Source organism: Scyliorhinus canicula, chromosome 13 (assembly GCF_902713615.1).
Source record: "Scyliorhinus canicula chromosome 13, sScyCan1.1, whole genome shotgun sequence".
Lineage (NCBI taxonomy): Eukaryota > Metazoa > Chordata > Chondrichthyes > Carcharhiniformes > Scyliorhinidae > Scyliorhinus > Scyliorhinus canicula.
In genome coordinates this window covers 44,716,474-44,744,379 of record NC_052158.1, presented here as the reverse complement: position 1 = coordinate 44,744,379, position 27,906 = coordinate 44,716,474, and the positions used below count along the sequence as shown (strand labels likewise).

At 47.8% G+C, this 27,906-nt stretch overlaps 3 protein-coding genes across 9 annotated transcripts in view; 1 reads left to right on the top strand and 2 right to left on the bottom strand.

Moving 5' to 3' along the window:
- LOC119976680 (zinc finger protein 2 homolog) overlaps positions 1-27,164 on the top strand; it is a 41,009-nt gene extending 13,845 nt beyond the window's left edge. For 3 of the 7 annotated variants that reach the window (XM_038817373.1, XM_038817371.1, XM_038817372.1), the window contains exon 2: positions 503-3,600. In XM_038817373.1, coding sequence (XP_038673301.1) covers positions 939-1,979 — 1,041 coding nt within the window. In that variant the 5' untranslated portion in view covers positions 503-938 and the 3' untranslated portion in view covers positions 1,980-3,600. Of the gene's footprint in view, positions 1-502; positions 3,601-6,191; positions 7,295-9,272; positions 10,944-16,563; positions 16,586-22,328 lie in introns of those variants that run through there. The other 4 variants (XM_038817375.1, XM_038817374.1, XM_038817377.1 and 1 more) reach the window with 4 other exon arrangements.
- LOC119976643 (zinc finger protein 721-like) overlaps positions 1-27,906 on the bottom strand; it is a 999,221-nt gene that overhangs the window by 608,301 nt on the left and 363,014 nt on the right. The window lies entirely within an intron of this gene.
- Positions 1-27,906, bottom strand: part of LOC119975582 — a 125,435-nt gene that overhangs the window by 61,352 nt on the left and 36,177 nt on the right. The window contains 2 exon segments of the mRNA XM_038815370.1: positions 10,144-10,335; positions 18,622-18,700. Coding sequence (XP_038671298.1) covers positions 10,144-10,335; positions 18,622-18,700 — 271 coding nt within the window.

Genomic DNA, 27,906 nt, shown 5'->3' with positions numbered 1-27,906 from the left:
CTGGTCACTATCCAGTGTCCCTGCTGGAAACAGAGTGTGTGACAGTCAAGTGAGGAAAAAGAAAGGACTTGTATCTGAACCCCACACGGGAACAGCAGACTGACACTCACTGTGGAACAGTCTCTAACTTAGGAATCAGCCCCTTCACCAAAGGAAGGGAGGGAGTTGACGGCATGGTAGCACAGTGGTTAGCACTGTTTCTTCACTGCTCCAGGGTCCCAGGTTCGATTCCGTGCTTGGATCACTGTCTGTGTGGAGTTTGCATGTTCTCCCCGTGTCTGCGTGGGTTTCCTCCCACAGTCCAAAGATGTGCAGGTTAGGTGGATTGGCCATGTTAAATTGCCCCTAGTGCTCAAAAGTGGGGTTACTGGGTTACGGGGATAGGGTGGGGAGGTGTGGGCTGAAGTAGGGTGATCTTTCAAAGGGCTGGTGCATACTTGATGGGCCGAATGGCCTCCTTCTGCACTGTAAATTCTCTGACTCTGTGTTTCTTTTACTGTAGGATTGCGCCGAACTACACCAGAGAATACAGAGAGAATAGATACTGCAGATAGATCTTGACCATCACCCAAGGAACAACTGCACAACTGTGGGAAGACATCCTGTCTCTTCACAGCATTGCTCAACACAGAGAAGGCTGGGCAGTGAAACCATTATCTGGAAATTGGTCGGGTCAGAGGAGCTTTGATATGTTGTGAGATATGAAACTGATCAGTGGTGTGGAGCCTTACTTCAGATCCACCCTTTCCGAAGGTCGGCTGTGGTTAATCGGTCAGTGTGAGGCTGGGAAGATGTGTGAGTGGCTCCAAGTGTGGTAAGTGTTTCCGTTATTCATTGAGCCTGTGGAATCACTGGTTGGAAATTGGTTGAGGTATGAGGAAGGATTCACAGGCTTTTAAGTTCTACTGACAGACAAGGTGCTGCTTTTGAACAGCCACATGGAGGAGAAACGATTTAAGTGTGAGCTGTGCAAGAAATCATTCTCTCGGTCTTCGACCCTCCTCGAACACCAACGCATTCACACCGGGGAAAAGCCATTCAAGTGTGAGCTTTGTGATCGGGTATTCACACAGTCGTCGATCCTCCAGAAACACCACCGGATACACACTGGTGAGAAACCTTTCAAGTGTGAAATGTGCAACAAATCATTCTCACAGTCGTCGAATCTCCACACACACCAACGCAGTCACACAGGGAAGAAACCATTCACATGTGAGGTGTGTGACAAATCATTCTCTCAGTTAACCACCCTACATGTACACCATCGTAGTCACACAGGAGAGAAACCATTCGCCTGCGAGGAGTGTGACAAATCATTCTCGCGTGTATCAACCCTTCTTATACACCAACGCATTCACACTGGGGAGAAGCCATTCTCATGTGATGTGTGTAATATCACATTTTCAGAGTCAAAGTCACTTCTTGTGCACCAACGCATTCACACAGGCGAGAAACCATTCACATGTGAGATGTGCAGCACATCATTTTCACACTCATCGACCCTCTGCGCACACCGGCGCACTCACACCGGGGAGAAACCATTCATGTGCGAGGTGTGTGCTAAATCATTTCCGCAATTATCGTACCTTCGCGTACACCAACGTGTGCATATAGGGGAGAAACCATTCCAATGTGAGGTGTGTGACAAAGCCTTCACACGGTCGTCAAACTTCTTGGCCCATCAGAGGATCCACACAGGGGAGAAACCCTTCAGGTGTAACGTTTGTGATAAAGCTTTTGTGAGGTCCTCAAGCCTCCTGATACACCAGAGCATTCACAATGGGGAGAAGCCCTTCAGATGTGATGTTTGTGAGATGACTTTCACCGAGTCCTCCAGTCTGCTGAGGCACCGGAGGATTCACACAGGGCAGAAACCCTTCAAGTGTAAGGTGTGCGACCGAGCCTTCACGCAGTCATCGAATCTCCGGAGACACCAAAACATACACACTGGGGAGAAGGCGTTTCTACGCAAGGTGTGAGATAAATCATTCTAATGGTCATTGGCTTTCCAGTTCCATCTGAGGATCCACACGTGAGTAACCCTTCAAGTGTGGGGTTTGCAATAAAGTTCCCAGAACATCTTCACCATCCTGGACAGGCAGATGACATTGGAGAGAAGCTCTATAGATGGGATGTTTGTGACGAGGCTTTCACCCACTGCTCCAATCTACTGAAACACCGGTGGATTCACATGGTGTGAGGTGTATGATAAGTCTGCGTATCTCCTGGTGTATCAAGACACCCCTAACAGGGAGAAACTCAATATGAGTTCTGTAATGAAGCCTTTACACCAGTTGTCGGACCTCCTGGGACATTAGTGAACACACGGGAATCAAACCCTTCCAGTGTGACCTGTGTCAGGATTGTTTCACCAACTCCTCTCTCACCGAAAACACTGACATGCCCACACAGACCTGGAGTCGGCTCAGCTGCTTCCCTTACACTGAGAGTTTTCTGTATTGTTTACCCTCCAGTGCTCACACAGGGGAGCTGTCCTTCCAAAGCACTGTCTGTCTCAGCAGTGTCTGTTTCCAAGCTCCCACACCATCAGTTCAATCGTTTCAAAAAGGACAATTTAACCTTTAACCAGATCTCCAAACATTATTAAAAGAAGACATCAATATGTATAGAAGTTGCTGTTAATGCACAGATGTCACTGTGTGTCTGGGATTATGTCCTCAGTCACAGGAAGCATGTGATTCAGGAAAATGTAGGTCAGGATTTTTCCTGCTCTGGACAAGAGGGAAACACCTCAATAGTTTCCACAGCCTGATTTATCTCCCTTCATGAAGATAGTTACAATTGTCACATTCCTGAATGAGTTCTTTTTCCTCCCAAAGCTACAGGAAGTTCATGGGAGTTTTAATGTGAGCATAAGTCCACCAGCTCTGAAACCCTCAGGTGGATTATCATTGGCTTTGTTGTTTTTCATCTGTTTGATTGTTGCAGGTCTTTCATCGACGGTGACTCATACGTAGATTCTACCACACCCATGGATTCTACCCCATCTCTATCAAACTGAGACAGCAGCTGCAATAAGTGAGGTTTTATTCAGATGGGACAATGACAAGTTTAAATCCCCACCAGATCTGCTCAAAGCCACCTCCGTTTCCCCGGTCAGTTTCCCAAGCTTCAGGAAACTCCTGTTACTGCAGAAATATTTGGATTGTCTGTGAGAGACGTCAATTAGAGAGCCCACCCACTCTGCCCATTCTCTCCTCTTCCTCTACCACAGCTGCTTCACTTCCTGTAGGGACTCAAAACCATGTCAGGAGATGGTGAGCGAAGGAGCAGAATTTACAATAATTGCAGAATGCCTGAGGATTCTCACTGATTTCCTATTGTTGAATTGTGTGTGTGTGTGTTGGGAGCTGGTTATTATCCTGTGGACTGTGAATGTCAGTTCTGTCTATGTTTCCTGTCTTTTCAAAGCCCTCCAAGACCTCCCCCACCCCATCTCTCTATAACCTCCTCAAGAGACAAAGGAGTGACTTGCATTTTTATGGAGCTGTTTCTGACCATTAATCAATACATGATTGAAGTGTACAAGATCCTGAACTATATACACAGTAAGAAGTCTTACTCGACCAGGTTAAAGTCCAACAGGTTTGTTTTGAATCACTAGCTTTCGGAGCACAGCTCCTTCCTCAGGTGAATGAAGAGGTGGATTCCAGAAATATATATATATAGACAAAGACGCAAGACAAAACTTCACCTGAGGAAGGAGCTGTGCTCTGAAAGCTATTGATTTGAAACAAACCTGTTGGACTTTAACCTGGTGTTGTAAGACGTCTTACTGTGCTCACCTCAGTCCAATGCCGGCACCTCCACATCTGAACGGCGTAGACAAGGTGGACATTGAAAGGATGTTTCCTCTTGTGGGTGAGTTCAAAACCAGGATATATTCTTTTAAAATTAGGGGCCATCTTTAGAGGACAGAAATTAGAAGTTTTTCTCTCACAGGGTTGTGCAACTTTGGAACTTTATGACTCTGAAGACCATGGAAGCAGATCACTGAACATTTTACAGTGGAGATAGATTGATTCCTAATCTAAATTTAGTGTGGTTAGATGGGGAATGTGGAACTCAACACAAACAGATCTGCCTTGATGTTATTGAATAGCGGAGCCGGCTCAAGGGGCCAAATGGCCGACTTCTGCTCCTATTTCTTGTGTTCATGCTGGATGTCACCAAGCTAACTACCAAGCCAATGAAGTAGTTTTGAAGTGCTGTCACTGTTGTGATACAGGAAATGTGCAGCCAATGAGTGCACAGCAAGATCCCACAAACAGCAATGTGATAATAATCAGATAATCTATTTTTCATGGTGTTGATTGAAGGATTAATGTTGGTTAGGACACCGGGAATAACTCCCCTGTTATTTTTCAAAATAGTGTCATGGGAACTTTTACACCTAGCTCAGAGAGAGCAGAACGGGCCTCATTTGAGAATCATCAGAAAGACATTTCCTCTGGCAGTGTAGCACTGTCACACTTATTTTGTGCTGGACTATTCTATGATTCTCTGTGATTCGGTGAAGGTTTCTCCCGTTACCATCCTGGGCTCACAGACTCCTGGTTAAGCAACACCTCAATTTTTAAATTCTCATCCTTGTTTTCAAATCTCTCTATGTCTCTCCCTATCTCTGGAATCTCCTTCAGCCTCAGCTCTCTGAGAAATGTGCACTCCTCTAATTCCAACCTCTTTGAGATTCCCCGAATAGAATCACTGCCTGGGTCCTAAACTCTGGAATTCCCTATCCATGTCTCTTACCTCTCTTTCCTCCTGTGAGACACTACCTAAAATCTACCTCGTTAACCACATTTTTGGTTAGCTGGACCAATATTACCTCATGTGCCTCAGTTTCAAATATTGTTAATGCTCTTGCAAAGCATCCTGGGACATTTAAAAGTGCTATATAAAAGCAAGTTGTTGGTGTCTATTGTTGTGTAAAAAGTCAGAGTGACCAGGTATTCATTACTGAATGCCAGGATTGTCCAGGTCGGTCTGATTCTCCTCTTATTATTGGACTTCTTAGAGATTGTTTTTCATTGTTTGCTGGACGACTTCAGAGGGCAGTTCAGACTCAATGATGTTGTGTGGGACTGGAGTCACATGTAAACCAGACCAGGCAGTTGGAGCAGGTTCCCTTTCCTCAAGATTTGGGATTTTAGCACAATCTGAAAGTTTTCATGTTTTTATTTTGATTCTATCCCACAAATTTCAAAATTTATTAACTTCAGTGTCACAACATGGAGTGTTTGAGGTGAATAACATGGATGTCTTTAAGAGGAAACTAGGTAATCTCATGAGGGAGAAAGGAACAGAAGGATTTACTGATAGGACGAGATGAAGAGGGGCGAGAGGAGGCTCGTGTGCTTCATCAACACCAGCATGGAGCAATCGGGCTGAATTCTGCCCTGTAATTCTATGTGTGTAACTTTCTGTGGTTGGATTTCAACTCTTAATCTCTGGATTATTAATCTATAATTATATAAATCCAGCTGTAATACCGGGAGACACATTTCATGAAATATCTTTTAAAAGACTTAAAACCTTTCCCAAAAGCCTGGGCTTGGATTTAATAGTTTTGCCCAGTGCTGTGCCTGAGAGCTGAATTTGGTATGTGCAGTCTGAGTGAGTGCAGTATATCTAATTTCCCAGGATAAACCCGAACCCTTCAATCAGCTACACTGAAGCAATATTTTCCTTGGCTACCAACATTTCCTGCCCAGTATGGTTTCATGAAAACACTTTGGAAAACAAGGGAAGAAATTTCAAAATCTCCATTGAATTAAGATATCTCCTGAGTGTTTTTTATACTAAACACATACTCTTAAGGGTAAAATTGGTCCACCAGCACGACCTGAGCTCACAGTGAATTGATAGTCCTTTTTACACGCTGACCAACTGTCTTTTCCATTCTCCTCATGATGCCTGGAGGATGGGGATCTGGGCGGAGTAAAGAAAGTAGCCACATTGTCTGCTCCTGGTCACTATCCAGTGTCCCTGCTGGAAACAGAATGTGTGTGACAGTTAAGTGAGGAAAAAGAAAGGACTTGTATCTGATCCCCTACTGTATGACACTGGGATAACAGTCTGGGGAACAGTCTCTAACTGAGGAGTTTGCCCCTTCAGGAAAGGAGGAGAGGGAATTGAAGAAATTCATGTTTCATTTTCCTGTTTTACAGAAGGACTTGCAATGTACAACAACAGGCATGATAGACACTGCAGATAGATCCTGACCATCACCCAAGGAACAACTGAACCACTGTGGGAGGACATCCAGTCCCTTCACAACATTGCTCAACACAGAGGTTGGGCAAAGAAACCATCATTGGTTGGTCAAGGGAGCTTTTTTAGAGCACCCAATTCATTTTTTCCAATTAAGGGGCAATTTAGCACGGCCAATCCACCTACCTTCACATCTTTGGGTTGTGGAGGCGAAACCCACACAAACACGGGGAGAATATGCAAACTCCATGTGGACAGTAACTCTGAGCCAGGAGCGAACCTGGGACCTTGGCACCGTGAGGCAGCAATGCTAACTACTGCGCCACTGTGCTGCCCAGGGGAGCTTTGTCATATCATCAGATGTGAAACTGGTCGATGGTGTGGAATCTTGGATCAGTACCAACCTTCCGATTGGTTGTGGGTCATCGGTCAGTGTGAGGCTGGGAAGAAGTACGAGTGGATTCCAAGTGTGGTGAGAGCTTCAATCATTAATTGAGCCTCATGAACCACTGATTCCTTCCGACAGCTGAGTGGCTGTTTTGAGGTGAGGTGTGTGAGGAGGTCTCCACAGCCTCTCAAGATCTCTGAGCACACAAGTTGAACAGCCACATGGAAGAGAAGCCTTTCAATTGTGAGGTGTGAAACAAATCATTGTTTGATGCATGGCACCTCCGTGCACACCAACAAATTCATACAGGGGAGAAAGCATTCCTGTGCGAAGAGTGCAACAAATCATTCTCGCTGTCATCAACTCTCTGTCTACACCAACACATTTAAACTAGTGAGAAACCATTCTCATGCACAATGTGTGACAAATCATTCCCATGGTCATGGGCCCTCCTCAAATATCAGTGCATTCAGACAGGGGAGAAGCCATTCACTTGTGAGGTGTGTGAGAAATCATTCACGAGGTCATCGATCCTCCGCTCACACGAACGTATTTGCACAGGGGAGAAGCCATTCACTTGTGAGGTTTTCAACAAATCGTTTATCGAATCATCTCTGCCTTCACACAGGGGAGTAGTTCATATGCAAGGATTGGAATACAAATTTCACAGAGGTATGTGACAAATCATTCCCGTGGCCATGCTCCTCAAATAAAGTCTTCACACTGTTGTCGGACCTCCTAGACATCGATGAACCTACACGGGAGACAAACCCTTCCCGTGCGATGTGCCAGAATTGTTTCTCCTCCTCTTCCCCTCTCACTAAACTCCAATGTTTCCAGATAGATTTGGAGCCGGCTCATCTGCTTCCCTTCCACTGAGTGTTGTCTGTGTTGTTTATCCTCCAGTAATTAAAAAAAAAAAAAATTTTTATTGGAATTTTTTGAAAAATATATAGCAACAGAACAAAGATAATAATAATACCAATAATAAACACCTCCCAGCACCCGTAACAACGCATGTAACAAACCCCCCCCCACCCAATAAACAACAAAATAAATTAACAATAAACAAATTAACTTAAACAATATCCCCCTGAGACCCCTCCCCCCCGCCCCCCCTTTCACTCCCAGGTTGCTGCTGCTGCTGACCTAGTTCCTTATCTTTGAGCCAGAAAGTCGAGGAAAGGCTGCCACCTCCTAAAGAACCCTTGTACCGACCCCCTCAGGCCGAATTTGACCCTCTCCAGCTTAATGAATCCCGCCATGTCATTGATCCAGGTCTCCATGCTCGGAGGTCTCGCATCTTTCCACTGCAGCAAGATCCTCCGCCGGGCTACTAGGGACGCAAAGGCCAAAACATCGGCCTCTTTCGCCTCCTGCACTCCCGGCTCCACCCCAACCCCAAATATCGTGAGTCCCCAGCCTGGCTTGACCCTGGACCCTACCACCCTCGACACTGTTCTCGCCACCCCCTGCCAGAATTCCCCCAGTGCCGGGCATGCCCAAAACATATGGGCATGGTTCGCTGGGCTCCCTGAACACCTAATGCACCTGTCCTCACCCCCAAAAAACTTGCTCATCCTCATCCCGGACATATGAGCCCTATGCAGTACCTTGAACTGGATGAGGCTAAGCCTCGTACATGAAGAGGAGGAGTTCGCCCTCTCCAGGGCGTCCGCCCATGTCCCCTCCTCAATCTGCTCCCCCAGCTCCACTTCCCACTTAGCCTTCAGCGCCTCTACCGACGCCTCCTCCACCTCCTGCATCACCTGATCCTCCAGTAATTAACACTGGCTTCACAGCGCCAGGGTCCCAGGTTCGATTCCCTGCTGGGTCACTGTCTGTGTGAAGTCTGCATGTTCTCCCCATGTCTGTGTGGGTTTCCTCCGGGTGCTCCGGTTTCCTCCCACAGTCAAAAGATGTGCAGGTTAGGTGGATTGGCCATGATAAATTGCCCTTAGTGACCAAAAAGGTTAGATGGGGTTATTGGATTACGGGGATAGGGTAGAAGCGAGGGCTCAAGAGGGTCGGTGTAGACTCGATGGGGCGAATGGCCTCCTTCTGCAATGTGTGGTCTATGTTCTATGTATTTCACCTTCTTGCCCATCAGGGAATTGTTATGGATCAGGGTTTAGAGAACCCCAAAGTGTATCATGGAGTTCACCCACATCTTTTACTAGATTGTGGTATGGGGAGCACATGGCCCCCTCTACAGGTGTGGTACAGCAGAAATCGGAAAGTATTTTGTAAAGCAAAACAATGTTTATTTTATGAACTCAAGTTAACCTTTTTAAAACATACAATGAACATCTTCGCAACCATCAATTCAACTACAACCCCCAAAGAATACAGCACTAAGTAATGCTTACGCTGTCCTTTTAACATCCAGAAGACTTACAAAAAACATAACCTTTACCAGAAGCATGTTAGGTTAAAGTCACTACTCAGAACATTTATAATTCTTAATTCACCAAATGATCAAGGGACAGTCTTTTCATGGCAGAGAGATCAACTGTACACCTGCTCTGTCTGGCTTCAGCTCCAACACTGAAAACAAAACTAAAACACACCCTGTAGCAAACAGCCTAAAACGAAAGAAAAAGCTGACCGCCCAGCTCCACCCACTCTCTGACATCACTGCAGTAGTAAACACCCATTTTTTAAAAGTACTCTCACTACAGATATTTATATACACACCCATTTCTGAACATCGATTTCTTAAGGTACAGAATCCACACAGTGGAGAAACCCTTCAAATGTGAGTTTTGTGATAAAGCTTGCACCACATCTACGAGGCTTTTTATGCACCCGAAAGGTCATACCAGGTCATACCGGGGAGAAACCCTTCAAATGTGAGTTTTGTGAGAAGTCTTGTACCAAATCCTCCATACTCTGGACATACCAGAGGATTCACACAGGGGAGAAGCCATTCAAGTGTCTAGTGTGTGATAAATCTTTCTTGCAGTCATCAAATCTCCACAAACACCAACACCTTCACACAGAAGAAAAGCTAATCAAGTGTCATGTGCAACAAATCATTAGCATACTTATTGAACGTCCGCAGACACTAGTGCATTCACACAGGGGAGAAACCATTCACATGCGAAGTGTGCAACAAATCATTCTCACATTTATCAAGCCTGCATTCACACGGACAGAACATTCACGTGCAAAGTGTGCAACAAACCATTTTCGGATTTAATGAATCACCACGTGTATCACAATATTCATGCATGTGAGAAACCATCCACATGCAGGCTCTGTGACAAAGCCTTCACAGTTATTGAGCCTCATGAGGCATTAGACAATCCACACAGGATGAACCCTTCAAATGTGAGTATTGTGATAAAGCTTTTGCTGCATCTACAAGACTTCTGATGCATCAGAGAATTCACACTGGTGAGAAACAGTTCAGTTGTGAGGTGTGTAATAAGGGCTTTGCACGATCATTGGAGCAGGTGAGACACCAACGCATTCACCCAGAGGAGAAGCTGTTCATACGTGAGGCCTGTGAAAATAACCTTCAGTTATCGGGCCTCCTGAAACATCAGACAATCCACAAGTGTGTGGTTTGCGATAAAAGTTTTCAACAACTTCACCGATCTCCTGAAGCAGCAGCAGATTCCCATTGATAAGTCCATGGACCAACATGACCATTGGAAGACTTGCATTTATATCAACTTTCATAAACCCAAGTTGCCTAATCTTGGTTCCTGTTGACACATTATTGACAGACAATAAAGGCAATGGTTATGTGGGTCGATGTGAGTTTCGACCATAACCAGATCAGCCATGATCTTATTGAATACCAGAACAGCTATGAAGGGCTGAATGGCCTTCTGCTCCTCAATCCTATGTTCCTAGAGAACGATGATGTTAATCATAATGACATTATTACCACAGTAATATTGTGTAGAGGTTCTGCTTTGATTCTTTTTTCATTTATGGATCAGTAGATGGTGAACTTCTCTATCCCACTCGTTTATAAAGCTGGAGGAGAGAGGTGGAGGAGAGAATGACTGGAGAGAGTAAGAGAGATATGAGGAGAATGGAGGAGGCAAGAGGAGTGATAAGAGATGATAGGAGAGTCAATGATTCCACAGCGTAAAGTACTTCATGCAGCAACAGAGGTCACCAGAGTTTTATGGAATGACATTGAAAGTCACCCGAGGAGACTCACAGAGCTCCCTGAACAGAAAACGATTCCCCTCGGTGTGTCTAATGGCCGTCTGAGAATTCTCCATTTGAACGTCACTCACTGGATCATTCCAAGATGTTTTCATTGTCAGAAACTGGGACATCACATCCATATTCAAGGAAGGTAAGTGACCCAATGGTCAGCTGAAAAGGGACAATGTCCAATCCTACCTTCCGTGGCTGACGTCACCTATTAATACACCACACACTCTGAGGAGGAGTTGTATTGATTTTTAAAACAATTTAGGGTACCCAATTCTATTTCATGCAAGGGGCAATTTAGCGTGGCCAATCCACCTACCCTGCACAGCATTCTGGGTTGCGGGAGTGAGACCCACGCAGACTCGGGAGAATGTACAAACTCCACACCAACAATGACCTGATGCCGGGATCGAACCTGGGTTCTCGGCGCCGTGAGGCAGCATTGCTAACCACTGTGCCACCCTTGGGTGTTGTGTATTGATGCCGGCGTCTTTTTTTTTAACCAAACAATTTTATTGAGGTATTTTTCGGCATTGTAAAGTTACAGATAACAAAAAGAAAAGCAAAAAAGGCAAAAAATGTGCAAACATCAACGTAAAATCAATACTTCAATCAAACCATACTGCACAAGCCCGTTCCTCTCCCATCGACACTACCCGCCTATTTATCCCTCCTACTCTACTCTAATCTCCCCCCCCCCCGCTGACGTTCACTCTCCCGCGAAGAAGTCGATGAATGGTTGCCACCTTCGGGCGAACTTAATTTTTTCCATACCCAGAAAACTTGACATGTCCAAAAGCCATAGCTCGGTCTTCGGGGGGTTTTGAGTCCCTCCATGTCAGCAGTATTCGTCGCCGGGCTATCAGGGAAGCAAAGGCCAGAACATCGGCCTCTTTCTCACCCTGGACTCCCGGGTCTTCCGAAACCCTAAAAATTGCCACCCCTGGACCATCACCACCCTTGTTTTTAGCACCCGGGACATGATCCCCGCAAAACCATCCCAATACCCCCTAAGCTTAGGACATGCCCAAAACATGTGAACGTGGTTTGCTGGTCCTCCCCCGCATCTAGTGCACTTCTCCTCTACCCCAAAGAATTTGCTCATCCGAGCTACCATCATGTGGGCCCGGTGAACGACCTTAAATTGAATCAGGCCGAGCCTGGCACATGTTGCGGTTGAATTTACCCTACTCAGGGCTTCTGCCCACAGCCCGTCCTCCTTCTGCCCGCCAAGCTCCTCCCATTTGAGTTTCAGTTCTTCCGTCTGGGACTCTTCCCCCTTCATGAGTACCTTATAAATATCTGAGACTCTACCCTCTCCTCCTTCTCCTCTAGAGACTTCTGTCTTGGATCCCTATTGGCGGGAGGCGTGGGAAGGATGGGACCTGTCTGTGGACAAAGTCCCGCATCTGTAAGTACCTGAAATCATTTCCCCTTACCAGACCAAATTTCTCCTCCAAGCCCCTCAACCTTTGCATTTCCTCCGGCTCTTCCGGGGGCTCTGAAGTATACAGCTTACTATAGAAGTCCTTGAATACCTTATTCAGTCCTGCCGGGTCCTCCACTCTGCTCCCCTCCCCATCAATCACTCTACTTATTTCCCTGGCCGCCTCCCTCTTCCTGAGTTGTTGCGCTAGCAATCTGCTGGCCTTCTCCCCATGCTCATACACCACTCCCCTTGCCTTCCTAAGTTGTTCCACGGCCCTACTCGTGGATAACGCCCCCAGTTCCACCTGTAATCTCCGCCTCTCCCTGAGTAGGTCCTCCGGGTACCCCGCATGCTCCTCGTCTATCCGATACATTTCCCTAAACAATCTGTCTATTTCTGCTCTGTCCGCCCCGACCCTGTGAGCCCGAATTGAGATCAGCTCCCCCCCCCTCACTACTGCCTTCAGCGCCTCCCACAGGGTTGCTGCTGAAACCTCCCCCATATCGTTCACATGCAAGTAGTTTTGCATACACTTCTGAAGTCTCTCACATATCCCCTCCTCCGACAACAATCCTACGTCTAACGTCCATTGCGGGCATTAGTAATTCGCCCCCCCCCCCGACCTGCAGGTCCACCCAATGCGGGGCATGGTCCGAGATAGTGATTGCCGAATATTCCGTATTCTTTACCTCCCCTACACAGTCCCTGCTCAGGATAAAGAAATCAATCCTAGAGTATACTTTATGAACATGTGAGTAAAACGAGTAGCCCCTTCCCGTCGGCTGTCTGGCTCTCCGTGGGTCCACTGCCCCCATTTGCTCCATGAACCCTTTCAGCTCCCTTGCCATTGCTGGGAGTCTACCCGTTCTGGGACACGACCGGTCCAGCCCCGGGTCAAGAACCGTATTAAAGTCCCCCCCCCCATTATCAACCTACGTGAGTCCAGGTCCGGGATCTTCCCCAGCACTCTTTTGCCTTCTGCCTCGAATTGAACCCGCTTATTGATCATAATTGCTACCCCCCAGGACTTAGAATCCAAGTCCGAGTGGAAGACCTGGCTAATCCAGCCCTTCCTTAGCCTAGTCTGGTCAGACACTTTTAGATGTGTCTCCTGAAACTTAATTACGTCCGCCCTCAGAGCCCGCAAATGCACGAACGCACGTGCCCTTTTAACTGGCCTATTTAGTCCCCTGACATTCCAGGTGATCAGCCTGGTTGGGGGGCACAAACCCCCCCCCTCCACGCCGGTCAGCCATAACCTTTCTCGGGCCCTCCCCCGGCCCGTGCGCCACACCATTCTAGGCCGCCTCCACCCCTGACCTCCTTTCTATTACCTACTTCAGATCCCTCCCACGCCAGCAGAATAACACACACCCCTCCCCCCCTAGCAACATCCCCCGGTAGCCCCACCCCTGCCATCCATTGGCTGTATTCTCCCCACCCCCACCTGACTCCCTTGACTAGCCAATCTGCTAGCCCAGTGACTCATCACTCCGGCGCCCACCTGTCTCATTCCCATTATTTCCCCGACCTCATCCCCACTCCCCAACACACCATCCCCCCCTCCAACCCACTGGAGCAATCTCACTAACACAGGAAGGTCAAACAAAATGTAAACCTCAGACCGCCCCGCGAGGCTGCTCCAGGTGCAACACAGTTCCCGCCGCGTATACAAAAAAGTGTTAACCCACGTCCCTTTCCGAGCATTAATAAGATAACCCCGCAATACCCCATTACCCATACAACCCCCACCCGAAACAAACCTAACAAACCATAAACATAAATAAAACGACAGCCCCACAACCCATGTCTTTAATCCCCATTGCTAACCGGCCACCCCTTTGTTGCAATACTGGCTCCAGTGCACTCAGCGAGCCCAACAAAAGGTACCCATCACAGCAGAAAGACCCAGGGACATAAAATAAAAGCAACAAAAACAGGAAAAAGACCCTACGAGAGAGGGGGGGGGGGAGGGGGGGGGGGGGGGGGGAGAGACCTCCCCTTCCCCCCTCCCAGGCAAAAATTGGCCACACAAAAAACAGAAAAAACCCCCCAAATACCCCACATGGCACCTTTAAAACAGTAAACAGTTGACCAACAGTCTAGGCACAATCGGCGTCCCTTCAAACGGTAGTTCTCGGACCCTAGTTTGCGGGACCAGCCCCTGATCCCTCGCAAAGTCCATCGCTTCTTCGGGCTCGGAGAAGTAGTGGTGTTGACCCTGATGCGTAGCCCAAAGACGGGCCAGGAACAGCAGACCAAACTTCACATGCTTCTTGATCAACACCTCCTTAACTTGTTTAAAGGCAGCTCGCCTCCTAGCCAGCTCCTGGCTTAGGTCCTGGTAGATGCAAAGAACACTGTTATTCCACGTTCTGCTCTTGGCGCTCTTTGCCCACCGCAGCACCCGCTCCTTTTCCACAAACGTGTGGAACCTAATCACCATCGGGGAGGGGGGCGGACGCACCTGTCTTGCCTGCACTCTGTGTGCCCCCTCCAGCTCCGGCGGTCGCAGAAAGGCTTCAGCCCCCATCAGCTGCATCAACAGGTCCACCACAAACGCTGTGGCATCAGCTCCCTCACCCCCCTCCGGGGCTCAATGATCCTCAAATTTTGTCTGCGGGCTCTATTTTCCAACTCCTCTACCCTGTCCAGCAGTCTTCTCTGTCTCTCCTTCAACCCGTTGATTTCTAGCGCCGCAATCGTCTGCGCATCCGCCTGCTCCTCCACCGCCTCTCCCAGCTCCTTAACTTTTTCGTCCTGGGCATCCAGCCTCCAGTTCAGCTGTTCCACCGCCTTCTGAAGTGGGTCCAAGTTATCCCGCTTCAACGACTCAAAGCTGTTTTTAATCACCTGCAGCATATTTTCCAGCGCTTGCTGGATTGCTGGGTCCGAGGTTCGCCATCTTGGATCCTGGGTCAGCGTCCCCTGCACCTTGCCTTTGTCCCTTCCTCTCCCGTTTCTGTTGCTTCCTGCTCTGCCGCGGTTCCATACAGCGCTGCCCGCTCCTCCGCAGCCGTCCTTTCACCGCTCCACCGTCCCGCTATCTCGGGGAACCAGGTCCTTAAGCCCCGCCGGAGTGAGAGCCCCAAAATGTGCGGCTCACTCACTCATTGCCGCAACCGGAAGTCCGATGCCGGCGTCTTTAAGAGATATTCTGCAAACACTTCGGATAATTGTTCTGTCACTTCCAGGCATCCCTTTTTTGTGTGCCCATATCTCCTGGGCTGGATTCTCTGTTTTTGGGACTATGTCCCCACGCCGGCGTCAAAACTTTCCCGCCAGAAAAACTTGTGTGATCGGGCCACATATTCCTCGCCCTGCAGGGGGCTAGCAGGGACCAACGTAAATCTAGCAGCTTTTGCTGCAAATACGAGCCCCCATACTTCCGGGTCGGAGGCTGGGCATGCGCAGGGCGGTGGCCTCCAGCGGCCACGCCGTGCTCCATAGCAGACTCTGACCGTGGAGCTGGTTACTAAAATTAGACCCCGCGCCCCGATTGCCGTGCGCCCGATCCTGACCGTCTGCCCAAACCGCTTATAAGACCACCCCCTCTTGCCGTCTGATCGGCCTGTCCCTGACCAGGGCGGCGGCGAACTGAGTCCGCTGCTGCCACACTTGTTTCCTGACTGGCAGGACCACATTAGATCCACACCATCGGGACTTTGGTCGGTAGGGGCGGAGCGGGTCTCCAGCAATGACCCCAGGTAGGTGCTAGGCAGTGCCCAGTACGCCGCTTTTCGGGCCCGCAGAATCGAAGAACTGGCGCCGGTCCCGATTCCGTGAGGGGAAATGGATTCTTCGCCCAGGCGCTGGCCGCCATTTCGGCATCAGGGTGCAGAGAACCCAGCCCTGTGTCTCATCGGCCCCGCTCCCTCCTGGGACCCTATCACTGCTGTGTTCCTTTCTCCTGTGCACCCTCCTGTTGTCCCTCTCTCCTGTGCGTGCACTGGTCCCACCACTGCACCTCATCGCTGCCATGGATACTGTGGGTCTTCTGATCTGCTGTCAAGCACATCCCACACTAATGTTGTCCTCTTGAAAGCCTCAGGATGAAGAACGCTGTTCCCACAGGAGAAATCTCTGTCAACGTTTACCAGGGGAACCGAGACAGCAGCTGCAATAAGTGAGGTTTTATTCAGATGGGACAATGACAAGTTTAAATCCCCACCTGATCTGCTGCTCAAAGTCTCCTCGGTTTCCCAAATTTCAGGAAACTCCTGTTACTGCAGAAATATTTGGATTGTCTGTGAGAGACGTCAATCAGAGAGCCCACCCACTCTGCCCATTCTCTCCTCTTCCTCTACCACAGCTGCTTCACTTCCTGTAGGGACTCAAAACCAAGTCAGGAGATGGTGAGTGAAGGAGCACAATTTACAATCATTACATTGCACAATATCCACACTAATGTTCAGGCAGTCTGACTATCCTGTGGGCAATCAGCTGTGGAAATGCCCCTTATGCTGTGTGAGAAGATCCAGCTCACAGACCTGTTTACTCGGTGCTTTGTGCTGAGCTGTTTGATTGGCTGTATGTTGGATATTGAGTGTTTATTGGGAACATTTCCCTTCTGATTTACAGGCTGAGTTTTGTTGATGGGTCATTGCTGAATATGAGAAGGTGAGGTGTAATTATCTGGAAGGGGCAGAATGTCTGAGGATTTTCACTGATTTCCTATTGCTAAGTTGTGTGTGTGATCATAGAATTTTACAGTGCAGAAGGAGGCCATTCGGCCCATCGAGTCTGCACCAGCTCTTGGAAAGAGCACCCTACCCAAGGTCCACACCTCCACCCTATCCCCATAACCCAGTAACCCCACCAAACACTAAGGGTAATTTTGGACACTACGGGCAATTTAGCATGGCGAGTCCACCTAACCCGCACATCTTTGGACTGTGGGAGGAAACCCGAAGGAAACCCACGCACACACGGGGAGAATGTGCAGACTCCGCATCGCCAGTGATCCAAGCCGGGAATCGAACCTGGGACCCTGGAGCTGTGAAGCAATTGTGCTATCCACAATGCTACCGTGCTGTCCATGTGTTGAGAGTTGGTTATTATCCTGTGGATTGTGAATAGTCAATTCTGACAGTGTTTTGATCTGGATGTTTCTTGTCTTTTCAAATCCCCCCAAGACCTCCTAAGAATTTCTGTGGGTAAATTCGTCTCTAGTCCAATTCACTGTGATTTTTACATCGGGGCACTGGCCGTGGAGAATCCAGCCCCCTGTGTCTCATCCTCTCATCAGCCCCGTTCCCTCCTGGGATCCTGTCACTGCTGTGTTCCTCCACTGTGTTCCTTTCTCCTGCGCACCCTCTCTTTCCTGTTGTCCCTATCTCCTGGCGTGCATTGGTCCCAGCACTGAGGGAGAGCAGCTGCTGCTGCTCGTGTTCCTTTGTGTGATGTGATGTTAAACACTCAGCACCATAAGACATAGGAGCAGAATTGAATCATGAATTAAATCATGCTGATATGTTTCTCATCCCCATTTTCCTGCCTTCTCCCCATAACCTCTGATTCCCCTATTAATCAAGAACCTATCTATCTCTGTCTTGAAGATACAGTGATTTGGCCTCCACAGCCTTCTGCGGCAGAGAGTTCATCAGATTCACCATCCTCTGGCTGAAGAAATTCCTCCTCATCTCTGTTTTAAAGGATCGTCCATTCAGTTTGAGGCTGTGCCCTCTGGTTCTAGTTTTTCCTATCAATGGAAACAACCTCTCCATGTCCACTCTATCTAGGCCTCTCAGTGCCCTGTACATTTCAGTAAAATCCCTCCCTCATCCTTCTAAACTCCAACGAGTATAGACCCAGAGTCCTCAACCACACCTCCAATGATAAGCTCATCATTCCAGGAATCCTTCTTGTGAATCTCCAATGGGCACTTTGCAAGACCAGCACATTCTTGGATACGGAGCCCAAAACTGCTCACAATACTCCAAATGGTGTCTGACTAGAACCTTATACAGCCTCAGAAGTGCACTCCTGCCCTTGTATCGGAGCACCAACACTCAAGAGTGGACATTGAGGTTTGAGGTGAATATTTGTTTTTGCCTGTTTGTGTGGAGGTCTGTAAACAGGTCAAGATTACTTAACTGAAAACTCAAATCAATCTTTGCGCAGTCCTTTTTTAAAAATATAAATTTAGATTACCCAATTATTTTTTCCAATTAAGGGGCAATTTAGCGTGGCCAATTCACCTACTCTGCACATTTTTTGGGTTGTGGGCGTGAAATCCACGCAGACACGGGGAGAATGTGCAAACCCCACACGGACAGTGACCCAGAGCCGGGATCGAACCTGGGACCTCAGCGCCGTGAGGCGGTTGTGCTAACCACTAGGCTACTGTGCTGCCCTTGCGCAGTCCTGACTGTGGGGTTTTGATCTTTACCTGTACTGGTTAACACCTCGGAAGATATTTCTGAGAAAATAATGAGCTGAAGATTAATCTCTGTGATACAATTGGTGTGCTGTGATCAAGAAGAGAGTTCGTGTAAAAACCTCACTTCAGTACAAGTGAATGTCATCACTGATGAGAGCAGATCCAGTCTCCTGAGATCCTTCAATCTGGACTTCGATATAATGTGAGTGTGAACTTCATAAAGTTCCACTGATCTTATTATAATTATCCAGGATTCAGTTCTCAAACACATATTGGCACTGTGTCGCATGAAGAGACATTAGGATAGATTTTCGCAACCTGGTCAACGAGGTGGGTTTTAATGAGTCTGAAAGGAGGAAGTTGAGGTGAAGAGGCAGAAAGGTTTAAGGAGGGAATTTCTGGTGTTGGGGCCCAGGCAGCTGAAGGCACAGCCACCCATGGTGGAGTGGTTCAAATGGGAGATACCTAGGAGGCTGTATGTAGAAGAATGTAGATATGTCAGCATGTTGCAGGCCTGGAGAAAAGTCAAGGAGAGATTTGAAAACAAGAATGACAAAGACTTCCTGTCTCTGTACCGGTGGCTGCATCCCATTCAAAAGTTGCACTGCTTTTTAGCACTCGAGCACACAGATTACCTTAAGAGGCTCCCCCCCCCCCCCCCCCTCCCACAGTAACTCTATTCAGTTAAACATTCCTTTCCTTCATTATCTTTTTCCTCTTTCATCTTGGTTCCATCGTCCTTCAGGACCTCTGAACTCGACGTCTCCAAATATTTTCTGTTTAGCCTATAATGGCTTCCCGTGTTTACTCAAGGAGCCGTTAAGGTTGAAAATGTTCTTTGTCATTTCTGAATTCCCTTTTGAAATTCAACAGAAAACAAACAATTTCCTTTCATCTCTTGGAACTCACAGACAATCTGTCTCCAGTAACCTTTCCCCTGTTTAATTAACACTGGTCCCACCCACACACAAAAACACACAGCTTTCTTTACCTGCACAGAATCCCAACATTATCACATAAAATATACACATCTCTCATTACAGTATTTTTTATACATGCAGCAGTGCTCCTGGTGAAGGGCAGTATTTCCAATTGCAGGCTCCTGAGGTGGAGGCTGACCCAGTCGGAGTAGATTTCAAATGTTGCCATGCTGGCTGAGGAAAATGTGTCTTTTAACCTGGAGCTATGGATAGTGATGGTCGCGTTTCCAATTTCTTTCCATCACATGGCTGACCAGGAATCTCTCCCACACTTACTACCTGCCATTGGTGTCTATTGGAAGGCTTTACAAGTTCATATTCAACCTGTATGGTGTGTTATGAACACGTCTTCTTTGGCCATCTAGTCCTGGAGTGGGATACGAACCCAGAGCTTCGGCCTCAGAGACAGGGAAGCTACCCACTCACCACAAGACCACCTACATCTCCCCTAGAACCTGAAATGTCTTTAGTCTTCTTGTAGCTCCGACCTGGAGATATCCGGTTCCACAGAGGTAATGTTGCCTTGTCAGAGAGACAATACTGAGGGGGCGCTGTCTCCTAGGAGGGCAATACTGAAGTAGAGCTGTCTCCTTGGAGGGGAGTTCTGAGGGACAGCTGACTCCTTGGCAATGATGAGGGAGAGCTGACATGGAATTTACAGTGCAGGATGCCATCGAGTCTGCACAGGCCCCTGGAAGAGCACCCCATTTAAGACCACACCTCCACCCTATCCCCGTAACCCCACACAACCTTTTTTCTTTGGACACTAAGGGGAATTTAGAATGGCCACTTAACCAGCATATCTTTGGACTGTGCTCAGCCAGTAAGGCAACACAAAGTACGCTGACAATTCAAAATATTGCCGCTTACATGATTTCATATGTACTATTCTTGTGTATGAAATCTAAACTCAAATGTATTGGCATTATTGATCAAGTGCACTGGCGCCAACTTGTGTCGATATATCTTAACCAAATTCAAACTGGAGCAGAGTGGTGGATGGTTATTGCTTTCAACCCAGTTGATCAGAAAACTAATCTGCTCTGATATCTGTGCCTAGCTGAATTGCATAAAAGAGAGGAAACCGGAGTACCCGGAGGAAACCCACGCAGACACTGGGAGAACGTGCAGACTCCGCACAGACAGTGACCCAAGCCGGGAATCGAACCTGGGACCCTGGAGCTGTGAAGCAACAATCCTAACCACTGTGCTACCGTGCCATCTCCTTGGAGGGATAGTGCTAAGGGAGAGCTGTTTCCTATAGTGGTAGTACTGAGGTAGTCTCCTCGGAGGGGCAGCACTGAGGGAGAGCTGTCTCCCTGGAGGGGCATTGTTGAGGGGGGAGCTGTCTCCTTGGAGGGGCAGTACTGAGGGCGAACTGGCTCTCTAGAGGGGCAGTGATGAAGTGCTGATGGAGAGCTCTTTCCTTGGAGGGGCAGTGCTTAGGAAGAGCTATCCCTTGGAGGGGCAGCATTGAGGGAGAGCTGTCTCCCTGGCGGGCAGTACTGAGGGAGAACTGTCTCCTTCGAGGGGCAGTACTGAGGGAGAACTGTGCCCTCAGAGAGAGTGTCTCATTGGGGGGGGGGGGGGGGGGGGGGGGGGCAAACACGGGAATACGAGTTGACCATTTAGTGGCACTTACATGTGAGATCATGGTGTATCTATGACCTACCTCCATATTCCTGGCATTTCCCAGGTTCCCTTCCCTGAAGAACAATATTTGGATTCATTTTTTTTCGTTATAAATTTTGATTCTAATCCACAAATTCCAAAATGCATTAAATTCAGTTTCACAATGTGAAGTGTTTGAGGTGAATTACATGGATGTTTTTAAAGGGAAAATAGATAAGCTCATGAGAGAGAAAGGAAAAGAAAGATTTGCTGATAGGGTGAGATGAAGAGGGGGTCAGAGGAGGCTCGTGTGAAGCATAAACACCAGCAGCGACCTATCGGGCCGAATGGCCTCTTTCTGCCCTGGAATTCTATATATGTAACTTTCTGTGGTTGGATTTGAACTCTCAATCTCTGGATTGTTAATCTAGCACAAAAGCATTTCTGCTGTAATACGGGAAATATATTTATTGAAATGCCCTTTAATGCCTTCTTTCAAGATTTTACCTGAAGGCCTCGGCCTTTGCCAGAAGCCTGGGCTTGGATTTGATAGTTTTGCCCAGTGCTGTGTCTGAGATCTGAATTTGGGATGTGCAGTTGGAGTGCAGTGTGTCTAATTTTCCAGGATAATGCAAATCCCTTCCATCAGCTCGACTGAACAAATATTTTCCTTAGCTTCTCACACTTCCTGACCAGTGTGTTTTCTTCACATAATGTTGGAAAACGAGCAGAGAAATTTCAAAATCTCCATTGAATTAACATTTCTGCTGAGTTTTTAAAAATATTACACACATTCTCTTAAGAATAACACTGGTCTTTGCCAGCACAACACAGTGAACTGAAAGCCCTTTTACACTCCGCCCGACTGTCCATTGCCCTCACTGTGCCTGGGAAGATGGGGGTTTGGATGGAGGAAAGAAAGTAGCCATTTTCTCTGCTCCTGGTTACTATCCAGCGTCCCTGCTGGAAACAGAGGGTGTGTGACAGTCAAGTGAGGAAAAGAAAGGACATGTATCTGATCCCCACACACCAGGGAATAGCAGACTGGCACTCACTGTTGGATAGTCTCTAACTGAGGAGGAGAGGGAGTTGGAGGAAATCATGTTTCCTTTTCCTATTTTACAGAAGGATCGGAACATACGACACCAGAGAATACAGAGAAGATAGGCAACAGAGATAGATCCTGACCATCACCCAAGGAACAAACTGCACACTATGGGAAGACATCCAGTCCCTTCACCGCTCTGCTCAACACAGAGAAAGTTGGGCAGTTACCATCATCTAGAAATCAGTCGGGTTAGGGGAGCTTTGACATATCATCAGATCTGAAACTAGTCAGTGGTGTGGAACCTTCCATCAGAACCAACCTTTCTGGAGGTTCGGCTGTGGGCGATCGGTCCGGGTGAGGCTGGGAAGAAGTATGAGTGGGCTCCTAGTGTGATGAGAGTTTCAATCGAGCCTCATGAACTACTCATGACTCATTCCTCCAGGTGAGAGGCGGGTTAAATGTGAGTTGTGAGGAGGGCTCCAGAGGTTCATTACATTTCCATACAGGCATCTTTGGTAGAATTGAAAACACAAGGGCAGCTTCATGGAAGAGAAACCATTCAAGTGTGAGGTCTGCGATCAAACGTTCGCACATTCATCAACACTTGTGAAACACCGACGTATTCACACCGGGGAAAAGCCGTTCAAGTGTGAGATGTGTGACAAATGCTTTGCACAATCATCAGGCCTGATGTATCATCGACGCGTTCACACAGGGGAGAAACCTTTTATGTGCGAGGTGTGTGAGAAATCATTCTCACATTCATCTCACTTCCGAAGGCATCAACGCGTGCACACTGGGGAGAAGCTGTTCAAGTGTGAGCTGTGTGACAAAGCCTTCACAAACTCATCTACGCTCCTGAATCATCAGCGCATTCACTCAGGGGATAAACCGTTCAAATGTGAGGTGTGTAACAGGACATTTGCACGATTATTGACCCTAGTGAATCACCGACGCATTCACACTGGGGAGAAACCATTCAAGTGTGAGGTGTGTGCCAAATCATTCTCACAGTTACCAAATCTCCGCACCCACCAGCGCACTCACACTGGGGAAAAACCCTTCAGGTGTGAGGATTGTGACAAGACTTTCACCCGATCCTCGGATCTCCTGCGACACCAGAGGATTCACACTGGTGAGAAACCCTTCAAATGTGAGGTTTGTGACCAAGCCTTCACACAGCCATCAACACTGCTGCAACACCAACGTGTTCACACAGGGGAGAAACCCTTCAGGTGTGAGGTGTGTGATAAGGGCTTTGCTCAATTATCGGGGCTGCTGTATCATCGTCGCATTCACATGAGAGAAACCGGCGAAGTGTGAAGTGTATTACCAAATGTTCGTAAACACATCAACAACTGAACAGTGACACATCCACAGTGAGGAAAAGATCTTCGTGTGTGAGGTGTGTGACAAAGACGTCACAAACTCATCGAACGTCCTGCTCCATCAGAGAATCCACACAGGAGAGTGACCCTACAAGTATGAGATTTACAATAAAGATTTTGTAATGTCTTCAACCCTCCTGCAACATCAGATGATTCACACAAGAGAGAAACACTTCAGATGTGATTTTGTGACGAGATTTCAACCTCTCTCTCCTGAAGCGCAACCTGGCAGTCAATCCACTGGCAATCACTTTTAGATCAGCGAAGGGGTGGCGAGGCATCCAAAGGGAAGACAAGGATGACCTGCTCCTCTCCATCTCAAACCCTCTAGCCAGCATAGGAGGAAAATGAAACTCAAAAGGAGTTTGGAGCCTTCTCAGGTTACAAACTTAACTTGAACAAGAGAAAATCTTCCCCCTCGGAACCAGAGCTGGGAAGTTGCTGTTCAAACTTTCTCAGACCAAATTCTGATACCTGGGGATCCAAATAGGCCACGACTGAACACAGAGGGTGGTGACGTCCTGGAATGCACTGCCTGGGAGGGTGGTAGAGGCGGGTTGCCTCACATCCTTTAAAATGATGAGCACTTGGCCTGTTATAACATTCAAAGCTATGGGCCAAGTACTGGTAAATGGGATTAGGTAGACAGGTCAGGTGTTTTTCAATCATCAATATAGATTTGATGGGCCGAAGGGCCTCTTCTGTGCTGTATTATTATGTGATTCTGTGATCAGGAAAATGGTGCTACAAAGAAAGAGAAACATTGGAGGCCTGGCCCTCCCTAACCTCCAATTCTACCACTGGGCTGCCACTGCAGAAAGGGTACAAGAAGCGGGAGGTGGAATAGGTCAAGATGGAGGGGAGTTTCCGTACGGGTCGTCCCTCCGAACACTGGCTATGGCTGCACACCACCACCACTCTCCCCAGCCCGATACTGAAAAAGCCCAGTGGTAGTGGCCACGCCGAGGACGTGGAACCAACTACGGCACCACTTCAGTCTGACTGCAATGTCCAACATGACCTCCATCTGCAAAAATAGCAGGGCAAAGGGGCAAGGTGGGGTCCTAAATGTAGACGGCAGAGAAGCGACCCTGGAGGACCTCACGGAAAAGCTCCAACTCCCAAAAGGGAACGAGCTAAGATACAGATGATTCTGGCCCCCATCTGCACTGTAAATTCTTTGATTCAGAAACTTCCTTTGAAAAGAGACACGATGTCCTGCCAGCGACACTGCCTATAGCACAGACCTCTGACCGTTGACGAATTAGGGAACGGTAACTGCACTGACATGTATGGACGGATACTAGAGAGGTATGCACATCCCTTGACGAGACACAGAAGAAATTAGAGGAATAGCTGGGCATGGAGATAGGGGGAAGACTGGATAGAAGCACTGCACAGGGTGAACTCCACCTCCTCAAGCGCAGGGCTGAGCCTAACGCAGATAAAGGTGCAGATGGTGGACTTAACCAGAACATGCATGGGTGGGTTTTTCCTGGAGGTGGAGGACAAATGTGGATGGTGCCAGGGAGGCTTGGCCAACCACATCCTGTTCTGGTCCTGCCCAGGCTTGTCGGGTATTGGACAATCTTCGAGGCCATGTCCAAGGTTGTGGGGGTGAGGATGAAGCTGTGCCCACTAGTGGCGGTCTTCAGGGTATTGGAGCAGCCAGACCTCTTTATGGGGAGAGGGGCAGACGCCTTAGCCTTTGCCTCTCTGATCCCTAAAGACAGCAGTTCAAATAGACACGGTTGTAAAGAAAGAAAATGGAATGCTCTCCTTCATAGGCAGAGGTATAGAATATAAAAGTAAGAAAATAATGTTGGAATTGTATAAAACACTGGTGAGGCCAGAACTATATTGTATGCATTCTAGTCACCATATACAATTGGAGAGAGTGCAGAGGAGGTTTACAAGAATGTTGCCAGGTCTAGAAATGTGTAGCTACGAGGAGAGATTGGATAGGTTGGGGTTATTTTCCTTGGAACAAAGAAGGCTGAGGGATGACTTAATTCAGCTGTACAAAATTATATGGGGAAGAGATCGAGCGGGCAGGATAACATTGTTTCCCTTTCTGGAGAATTCTAGAACTAGGAGACCTTGATTCCAGATAAGTGGCAGAAGGTGTAAAAGGGACATGAGGAAGAACTTTTTTTTAAAATTCCAAGTAAGAGGCAATTTAAGCTTGGCCAATCCACCTACTCTGCATAGCTTTGGGTAGTGGTGAGACCCACGCAGACACGTGGAGAATGTGGAAACTCCACACGGATAGTGACCTAAGGCCAGGACCAAACCTAGGGCCTTGGCACCGTGAGGCAGCAGTGCTAACCACTGCACCACCGTGCCGCCCAGGAAGAACATTTTTTACATGGAGGGTAGTGGGTGACTGGAATTTGTCCCTGACTTGGTGGTGGAGGCAGACACCCTAAACCCTTTTAAAAAGTACTTTGATTTGTGCCTTAAGTGATTGTAAGCTACAGGGCTATGATCCAGGTGCAGGAAGGTAGGTTTAGGGTGTCCTCGGGCTGGCATGGGCAAGATAGCCCGAATGGCCTCCCCCTGTGCTGTAACTTTTGTATGGTTCTATGGTGAGTCAATGACTCCGCAGAATAAATTACTTCATTAAATTGAATACAACACTCAAAGAGCAGCAGCAGGAGTCACTAGAATTTTATGCAATAACTGCTTCCCCAAGGTGCTCGGAGTGATTGATAAATATTGCAGGTACTCAAGGAGATTCATAGAGCTCCCTGCTGAGACAACAATTCTCCTCCTTCATGTCGTGTAATGGCCATCTGAGAATACTCCACGTGAACGTCACTCACACTGGATCATCCTTCAATACTTTCATGGTTAGGAACTCGGACATCATGCCCATATTCGGGGAAGGTGAGTGACATGTTGGTCACTGATTAGGGACAAGGTCCATACCATCCTTCTGTGGCTGATGTCACTACGACGTGCAGCGTACACTGAGGTATGAGTCCCACCTCTCCCTGTATCCCTTAGCCATTTCACAACTCACAGACACTACCCCAACACCCGGGCAATTTCCCCCTCTCTCCCCACTCTGTGCATCTCTCCTGTACTTGTGCTCATCCCACCACTGCAAGTCATCGCTGCCTCTCATGCTGTGGGTCTTCCTCTTCTGATCTGCTGTTAAACATATCCAAGATACACATCCCACACTGATGGTGTCAGTTTGAAAGCCTCCGAGGATGAAGAATGCTATTCCCACACTAGAAACCGCTGTCAAGCGTTTACCAGGGGAACTGAGACAGCAGCTGCAATAAGTGAGGTTTTATTCAGATGGGACAATGACAAGTTTAAATCCCCACCTGATCTGCTGCTCAAAGTCACCTCCGTTTCCCCGGTCAGTTTCCCAAACTTCAGGAAACTATATTTGGATTGGCTGTGAGAGACGTCAATCAAAGAGCCATATAGGGCAGAATGGTGGTGCAGTGGTTAGCACTGCTGCCTCACGGCACCAAGGTCCCAGGTTCCGTCCCGGCTCTGGGTCACTGTCCATGTGGAGTTTGCACATTCTCCCCATGTTTGTGTAGCATTCACCCCCACAACCCAAAGATGTGCAGGGTAGGTGGACTGGCAACGCTAATTTGCCCCTTAATTTGAAAATATTAATTGAGTACTCTAATTTTTTTTTAAAAGAGCCCACCCACTCTGCCCATTCTCTCCTCTTCCTCTACCACAGCTGCTTCTCTTCCTGTAGGGACTCAAAACCAAGTCAGGAGATGGTGAGTGAAGGAGCAGAATTTACAATCATTACATTGCACAATATCCACACTAATGTTCAGGCAGTCTGACTATCCTGTGGGCAATCAGCTGTGGAAATGCCCCTTATGCTGTGTGAGAAGATCCAGCTCACAGACCTGTTTACTCGGTGCTTTGTGCTGAGCTGTTGAAAATAATAATAACTGCTTATCGTCACAAGTAGCTTCAATGAAGTTACTGTGAAAAGCCCCTAGTTGCCACATTCCAGCAACTGTTCAGGGAGGCTGGAATTGAACCCCCGTTGCTGTTCTTGTTCTGCATTACAAGCCAGCTGTCTTAACATACTGTGCTAAACCAGTTTGTTGGATATTGTGTGTGTTTATTGGGAGTATTTTCCTTCTGATTTACAGGCTGAGTTTTGTTGATGGGGCATTGCTGAATATGGGAAGGTGAGGTTTAATTTGCTGGAAGGTGTAAAGTGTCTGAGGATTCTCACTGATTTCCTGTTGTTGAGTTGTGTGTGTTGGGAGCTGGT